General features: G+C 42.4%; 1 protein-coding gene across 1 annotated transcript; it reads right to left on the reverse strand.

Annotated features, from left to right (window-relative positions):
- Positions 1 to 2,506: 2,506 nt before the first annotated feature.
- LOC123052946 (glutamate--glyoxylate aminotransferase 2) lies at positions 2,507 to 7,326 on the reverse strand (the record flags this gene model as incomplete). The annotated part of the gene is given in 12 exon segments (XM_044476316.1): positions 2,507 to 2,875; positions 3,706 to 3,862; positions 4,013 to 4,104; positions 4,210 to 4,274; positions 4,486 to 4,551; positions 5,126 to 5,257; positions 5,492 to 5,665; positions 6,079 to 6,237; positions 6,336 to 6,423; positions 6,526 to 6,607; positions 6,917 to 7,034; positions 7,130 to 7,326. Coding segments are annotated over 12 exon segments (1,440 nt in total). The 3' UTR covers positions 2,507 to 2,754.
- Between the last annotated feature and the right edge of the window lie 1,638 nt (positions 7,327 to 8,964).

Consider the following 8,964-nt stretch of genomic DNA (forward strand, 5'->3'; position numbering starts at 1 on the left):
ACGCTTGGCGGGAGGTGGTGCGTCGCCGCACCGCGCCGCCCGTAAGGAATCAATGGAAGGCTGACCGGCGGCAGTCTTGGCATTGATTCCCCGTGGAAAACCGAGGCGTTGTAAGGACGACGAGGCGAGTGTCGCTGACTCAGCGGGCCCGCAGTTTTTTCGCGCCAAAATCGCTTGTCCCGGCGCCCACGGGTGCCCCAGCGCACCGGGTTTGGCCTGGGTCTGCCGGCGACAGTTTCGACCCAAACCGACGAAAAACAGGCTCCTGAGACGTGATTGGGCCGATTTTTGGACGTCGGTGAAAAATTATCTGGGGATGCTTGTTGGAGACGCGGCTGGAGATGCGGGTGGCAGTGGCAGGGGCGATGGAACACGAACCAGTCCAGCTACTTGTTCTTTTTTAACAGGAGCGCAGCTACTTACTTTCAGTGATGGTAGAACTAGTTTTTTTTTTTTGAGAAATAGTGATGGTAGAACTAGTAGTAGTACTATAGCACTAGTCTACTGGGCCAGTGGTCCTGTTTGCCTCGAGAAAAGAAGACCCACGTTGGTTGCCTTTCTCTTTCGAGATTTGTAACATGGCCATCGATTTTATTTATGAGGAAAATGCTCAAGCGGCCCGTGTCCATGTGAACCTTTTTTTTTTGCGGGTGATGTGTGAACCTAATTTTCAGAACTTGCACCTTGTTTTGGCTCTTAAAAATTGGTCTAATATTCAAAAACAGGAATTCGATTCTAGATACATGACTGTTTGGCTGCCGCAAAATTAGAATCATCAATTTGAAACACAATTCCAACGAGTTAGGACATCACCAAACGTGCAAACCTATGACATTTTGTCCTGCTCTGTGATTGGTTTTGCACTTCTTTCTTCTCTTTTTTTGAAAAGTTGGTTGAAAACCCTCAACCTCTGCATCATTGTGATGCATACAACCATCTTTATTAAAGTATAGTGAATAGTGTAGGGTTAGAAAGACATGATTTTGCCTTTTTTTTTGGTGTAGCTTGAACCACAACGCATTTCCTCATGAAAATTTAAGGGGATGTAGTACACATCTCTAGGTTCATGTGTAATTTTTTCAGAATTTTTGCAACTTTAAGAAAAAACTGTTTTTGTATTTTTTTTCAAAAATCCGAGCTTCATGGAGCTCGGGATCCAAAAGCAATTTCCCGACAACCATGTACTATACATTTAGAATTGCAGTGAATTCACATGGACCTAAGGTTTTATGTTGATTTATTTCTAAGGAGTTGGTTTCGCTTCTTTTCTCAACCCGTGTTGTTTCCAAATATAAAAATATTAGCTAGATGAGGTTTGCGAGTTATAAAGAACAGTTTTGCTAAAGCACATCTAGATGTGCTCTAAGTATTTCACATTTAAGTCATATGTCATTGATTTTACGTGAAGATTCATGCAAGCATTTTCTTTTGTCCTTTTTCTGTTCCTTTCTAATTTGATTGAGTCATTAGATGTGCAATAACTAGTGCATTTATAAAGAATCATGGTTGCAATAAAAATGATAAAAGTCCAAATCCAACTTATAAATTTTGTAACGCACAACCTGGCCACATATCATTGCATTTTTATTTTTACTCCAGTTATTCACGGTATAAAATATTTCCCCTGATAGCGAGCTCAATAGCTATATGTGACTGGTTCTTGTCAAACTGGGGACTGGAACTTGTGAACGTCTAGAAGCAGAAATATTATTCTTTGACTTACCCTGGGTAAGGTACTACAAAGTCGGTACGATTTCTCGTCGGTAACGGTAAGCATCTGCAAGTTGGTGAATGAGCATGCATGTACTGAGCTCCTCAGTCGCCTCCTACAATTTTAGTTTAATTTGCCACCACAGCAACTGCCTTGGTTTTCCTTCCCACAGTACGATACGATGACGACGATGATTGCAACGCGTATGGCTATTATTTTCGCCCACGTTATCTTCAACTATCTGAAATTCTTCACAAGACTTAATAATTAATTGTCCTTGGAGTCGTTCCTTGCTGGTCTTCTTTAGGACTGCCCTTATAACAAACTAAATTAGAAGGACGAGCGTTAGCAGCCAGGCATATGCCATTCAATCAGGGATTGCATATTTTTCTAGCAAAGTCAGAAGCAGGGAGTAGGTATTGCTGTTTTGTATCAGAAAAAACAAATTGATTGATAAGTACGGCAGTATATACTAGTATATGCTTTCTTCGTTTCATAATGTAGTGCATATATATTTTCAGGAAGGGCAAACCTTACAAACTTTGATCATGTTTATAGAGAAAAACTATTTATATCTACAATGCCAAATATATACAATATGAAAATACGTCTTGTGATGTATCTAATGATATGTATTTTATATTCCAGATGTATATGTTTTTCTCTACAAAAGTTTGACTTTCCAAAAAAAAAATCTGTAAGCACTATATTGTGGATCGGAGGGAGCAGTAGGTGCTGTGTGTCAGCATGCATCCATGCATGCATACCGCCTTAGCTAAGCTCAAACAACAAGGGTGATCAAGCTCGGTGTTTAATTATTTATTGTGGATCAATTATTGGAGCCAACAATTACAGTAGTATCATCATATTATGTAGTAAATGGACCGAATATTTCCGCATATATCTTCCCCCCTATACATATCAAGCATAGCAACCAGTTTTCTTCACCATAGTTACAGCTTACAGCTAATTAATCAACTTCAATTGCTGGTAGAAAAGAGCAGCATTGTATTATATGTAGATGCGGTTGTCTTCTTCTCTCTTCACAGCCTCGAGTGGTCCTGGTATTGCTCCATGAACGAGTCGTTGAACTTCTTGAAGCTCGACATGATCGCCGGCATGTCCTCCTCCGCGGGCAGGATCGTCGTCCTCAGATGGAACACCCTGCAAATTGTTCCATATCACAAATTGTTCCAAAGGACAAACGGTGATTGGTTCTGCAGTAAAAAATATGATGATGATGGTGATGAACAGGAGGACTGGTTTCCTACAATGGTTCAATCAAGATGGGAATGGGCTGACGTCACCCATTTTGACACTGGCCCCGCCCAAAATTTCCAGTCCAATGGGTCTTTTGGGTCGGCTTCATGTGGAAACAGGGCCAGCGGAGCCGATCCTCATCGGCCCATCAGGATGAGTGGGTCGACCCAGATTTGGTTGCCCAGGGCTGTAGTATGCCGTTATGATAGTACATACCTTTGCAAGGGTTGTTAGGCTTGTGCTTATAGGAAAGTTTCAAACTATTGACCCAAGATTGCTTTTGTTCCAGAATTGCAAATATGCTAAGTTGTAGACTTGTGGTGCTAACATGTTCACGGTAGTAATAGAAACCAAGTCCAGGCTGGAGCAGGACGGCCCATTCCCATTCTTATCAGGTTCATGATTAGATAAGCCCAAAGTGCAGTGACAGTTTCCATGTGTATCAAAACACTGATGATGGGCCACTGTTCTCGTATGCCCAGTTTATCATGCTTCACTTCTACTCCTCCGTACCTAAATATAAGCCTTTTTAGAGATTCCAATACAAACTACATACGGAGCAAAATGAGTGAATCTACACTCTAAAATGCGTCTATATACATCCGTATGTGGTCCATATTGAAATCTCTAAAAGGTCTTATATTTAGAAACGGAGGGAGTAGCTAGGATCTCTTACACCTTGGAACTAAAAAAATCATTAAAACAATAACTGATGATATCAGAAAAGCACTTACCCTTCTTTCTGACCAAAACCTGAGCCTGGAACAGTGGATATTCCAGTGGCTTCCAGAAGCTTGAGGCAGTAGTAAACATCGGGCGCTTTGCCAGCGCTTTTTGCTACATCCATAGCTCTTTGCGGCAGCCGTATTTGCGGGAAAGAATACATAGCTCCTGCAAAAGCATAATAGCATATAACATCAGAGAGAAGCTTCTTTGTCATTGAAAAAATATGCATTTCGGCGTATTTGCAGGAAAGAATACATAGCTCCTGCTACAGATAATAGTCAGACAAAAATATGCAGTTTAGAGCTTTTATGTTACCTTCTGTGAAATTGCAGACAACATTTCGGCAACTATTGAAACCGTCTGTCATTATTTGTGCCCTCCTCCTCAAAGATTCAAGGATAGACTTACTGCAACATCGATTTGAAGCATGTTAGTACAAGCTGACACGTTAACTTTCTTTCATATGGAAAGCGAGGCGTATAGAAAGAAATGTGCAGGGCGGTGTTTTTAACCTTTCAGCAGAATACTTCAGGTACGAGATGTCTCCAGGTTTAGGAGGGTTCACCATAAGTCCCATCTGTAAATTAAAGAACCAGAACCATTGTATAACTTCTTAAAATAAAGCAAGATAACTGCAAACAAATTAGTATGCTGCAGATCACACCACATAATACAACAGGGAAAATGAGATTCCGATTTTCAAGAATTTCAATAGTAGTTCATGGATTGCCTCCTTCCACCCCACCCAGCCAAAAAACAACAGAATCATAAAATTTCGTTTCACTTACGAAGATCTGCCCAGGAACATTTGGACTCAGCGCGATTGATGCAACCTTGTAAATCTCGTCGACAGTCTGTCAGAACAAATCAGAAGAACAACTTGATTAAGAGAAGTTGTATGTGCTACCATCCAAACTTCAGTGTAAACGTTTGTACAGTGGAACAAATTGCCATCCTTATTTATGTGACTTGTCTTATTTAGACGTTCAATCTCAACTTTCAAAGCTTTGAGATTGGACACAGCTAGTAGCTGTAAATGAACATGACTGGTGACATACATATAACTCCCAAATGCATTGTTCATTACCAAACAGTTTTTGCGGTACCCACTAAGTGCACTCCATTAATAAGAATATCTTGGTGCAGCAAATGTAATTGAAACAACCTAGCTAGCACAGGATGGATGTAGTGGATCATATTGCACACTGTAGTATAAACACAACTGTTCTGCTAACGAAAGAACAGCAGCAAGGCTAGGAAATTCTGATGCAGATTTATATTTTTTTGGTGTGCAATAGGACATGAATTATGTAACATTTTATTTATATATGTGTTTTGTTTTTCTATAGCTGTATTCTTCATACATATTAGTAAGTAACTTTTTCATAATCTTTAAGATAAATCATAAATTCTGTAGTGGCATGTTACCTTGGGAGGTATGTTTGTCATTTCAAAGTACCCACCACGTTGTCCACACTCTCCCCAATATCCTTTGGACACAGTATGGAAAGAAATCAGCTGAACTTCCCTGCTTACTGGAGGACCCATGTCAAACATAACCTAGAACATGTTGAGAAAGGCCATTGTGGTCAGCGCAGTTGATATTTGAGAAAAAAAATCTGATTATCTTTCAGTGTAACACAGCATGAGCCTAATCTCTTGTAGTAGTTTTTCGGCGTGCGGAAGCAAGTACTTGTCAATATGTGTTACTTAAGGGCAACTTAGAGTGCTCACTAGATTACAGACTTGTCACATGAAAACTATAAGCTTGAGTGAAGCTGTAACCATCGGTACCTTTCTTGCACTTATAAACGGACGTTCATCTTGATAAACATTCTGTTGATAAACTTCATCTGCAAGCAGAACCAAGTTTTCCTGATAGCAGAAGTTCAAAAGTTCCCTAATATTTGCTTCACTCAGGCATTGGCCAGTAGGGTTTCCTGGGTTTATTATCACCATTGCTCGAACCTAGATTGGAGGGGAAAAAAAATATGATCAGAGCTAAATACAACTAGTATACATTAAGGATAACAATTTTATATAAGCAGCATGACTACAACGATATAGAAAGAAGAAGAAAATCATGAACTATGAGAAGGTGAAACAAATTACACTGTCAACGCAAAACATCAAAGAAACAATTTTACAAGTGTTTCTTTCATCAAGCTAACTATTAGACTACTAATCTTTCTTCACAAGAGTAGTAGTGGTTTTAGTGTAGAGAATGAAGATAGGCAAGGGTCTGATTGCAGAGAAAACAAGCATAGCATTCTAGTTAGATAAAAAAAAAATGTAATCCCCTAACTGGTTACATCTAGTATTTCTGATGAGTATGGAAGACAGGATGAAATATACTCCTAAATTATCAGTAAAACACTTACAGTGATTCCCTTTGACCGTGCTTCTGCAACTGATTGCCGGGTACTGACAAGATCAAGTCCCCAGTTAGCCTCTTCTTCCAAATAATACGGGACAAGAGAACCACCAAAGAGGGAAATGGCAGCAGAATAAAGCGGGTATTGTGGAACAGGGACCAAAATCTGCAAAGAAAGATACATGCATCTCAACCACATTGGATTTACACCTAGTCTTAAGTAAGAATTTGGGGGAAAGATACAGCTTTCAAGGATAAGCATACCCCGTCCCTCTCGTTTCTGATAATGGCGTTGAGCATTTGCATCACACCTTTGCTGGCACCATCAGTGAGGTAGATAAGCTCTGGATCACTGCAATAAGTAGACCATACAATACAATACCAGTGTGAGGAGGGAGGAAGGATGACCAAAAAAAACTGAGATGTTTTAATCGTCGCTCTTGTTCAGTTTGACCTTGGATACCCATCACGCCTCTGAATGAACTCGGCAACTTCCTGCCTAACCCCAGGGATACCTCGGGAGTCACTGTAAGCACCTGGTGAGATAGATTACAAGTTGTGTCAGTCAAACACACACGCATATACAGTATATACGTAAGACCACAGAAACAATGGAACATAGTACTGTAATACATGAGTGAGTAGATAAAAGTGGATAATTATTTGTTATGTGAAGAAATTAAAAATCGTCAGCTCTGCATTTGTTATCCACTTCCACTTGCATGCATATATATGGAGTAAAAAAAAGGCACAAGTGTCAGTGCCTGAAGAAAACCTAGAAACATCCTGGATTAGGAGTAGTAGAAAAGAAGGGATGAATTTTGGGCGGACGAGAAATATGTTACCTAAACCGCCGGGCGCGAGGGAGAGGTAGTGCTTGGCCCTCGCGATGGCATCGGCGGGGAAGATGAGGCCGACGTTGGGATCATCGAGGAGGAAGGGAGCCTGGCAGAGCGCCACCACCTGCGCAGGGACAAGGACACGGACAAGTAAGCACCGACCTCCAATCAATCCTGTTTCCTACTGTAGGTTGGTGAAGAGAAGAAGAGGATAGCAACCTGGCGGGGGAAGGTGAGTGGCTTCTGGCCGAGGGCGTGCGGGTTGCCGACGTTGGTGAAGATGATCCGCTTGCCCTCCTTCTGGAGCTCGGAGGCGCGGAGGTAGAGCTCCCCGCGCACGGCGTACTGCACCTTCTTGACGTTCTCGTTGAGCTCCTCGTAGTCCAGGGCCTTCCTCCCCATCATCTTCTCGTCTTCTCCGGACGGAGGCAGATCCCTCGTGCGCCGCCGCAGAGGGGGAAAGGTGGGTGTGGGGGGTGATGTGGAGAAGAAGGGAACCAAGAAACAGGGGAGCAGGTGGGAATTTGTAGTGTAATGGCAGGGCAGGCAGCGAGATTCCTTGTCGCGTTGCTGGGCGTGCGCAGTGCAGATTAATCAAGCGCGGATAATGTGGAGGAGACGAGACGGCATCCGCTCAATTTTCTTGCGCACGAGAATGGGATTTGCGCCCCCGAAATTGAGTGGGGAAAAGACTAGGAACTCGGGATGGAGATAAGAGCGGGAATGGCCACAGGTTGGGTTATCACCTCGCCTGCGGTGGACAAGGAACAAGCTCCTCTTGCCTGCCTGCCCGCCTGCCCCTTGGCACCTGGAGAGGAGCGCAATAATGCAGCAGCAGCAGCAACAAATCTCTTCCTTGTCTCCATCTATCCATCCATCTATCCATCTTCACACACGTAACTGGCTCTGCTTTGCTCTCCATAGGATAGGAAAGATGCGAAATGGTGCTAGTAAATTGTTTCAGCTTCACAAAAACAAGACTGAAACAGGGTAGTGTTGGGCATGTCCTAGCACCAGCAGCAAATTCAGGCCAGATTTAGTAGTAGCATCTCATATTGCATTGCAACAACACTAGGAACACAAATTACCCCATTTGTTTTCCTCTTTGTATCCGCATCCACTCGAAATTCAGAACCAACTAGGGATGGGTCATGGTGCTTGCTGAGCTAATGTGGTACTCGTTTTTTTTTGTATATATATATATATATATATATATATATATATATATGCATCTGTTACAAGTTCAGAACTAGGGATAGCTAATCTATACTAGTATCATTTTTCTTTTCAGGTTATATATAGTACTCGACAATATGGGTGAAACAAACAGGTTATTGTCCCCTTTGTCTTGTGCTGCTCTTAGGGCATTTCTAACCTATCCCTAAAAAATAGCAGAGTATCCCGCCGAGTAAACCTCCATTAAGTTTTTTTCAGTTCTAGCCGATCCCCTAAACTTAGCGAAGTAAAACGTAAATTTGCATAAATTCAACCTAATTTCAACCGAAATATGCATGCACTTAAACATAAGTTCAACATAGATAGTCTTGACAACCGAACATTAAACATAAATTCAAACTTAAACTACAGTAAAAACTACTCATCTTCATCGGCCATAGTGGAGGTTGAGCCAATCCTTTCTCAACAGGCCACCTCGATGAGACATGGGTCCAGACCGGTGCCGTCGTCGTCGTAGTCGGGGAAGATGCTCCGCCACTCCTCGACGTCGAACTCCTCTTTCTCGCCGCCCTTCTTGCCGCCTTCCACTACTGGGAAAGACCTTATAGGTGAACTCAATAGAGTGGCGGGCGGGTTGAGGCACCCGCCACAGCAAGTTAGGAGAAGCAGCAGTAGCAGGTAACAAAACGCGACCGCCAGAGCTACCGGCACACCGCACATGAGTGGCGGGCGAAATACATCACCCGCCATAATAAAGCAGTGCTGAGCGTGGCTATGTTATGAATGTTTGTTGTGGCGAGTGGCTTTGCTCACCTGCCACTGTTGTTACAGGTAGCAGTGGCGGGCATAACGAAATCCTCGCCACAGCTAAAAGCCTG

This window comes from Triticum aestivum, chromosome 2D (genome assembly GCF_018294505.1).
Source record: "Triticum aestivum cultivar Chinese Spring chromosome 2D, IWGSC CS RefSeq v2.1, whole genome shotgun sequence".
Taxonomy (NCBI): Eukaryota; Viridiplantae; Streptophyta; class Magnoliopsida; order Poales; family Poaceae; genus Triticum; species Triticum aestivum.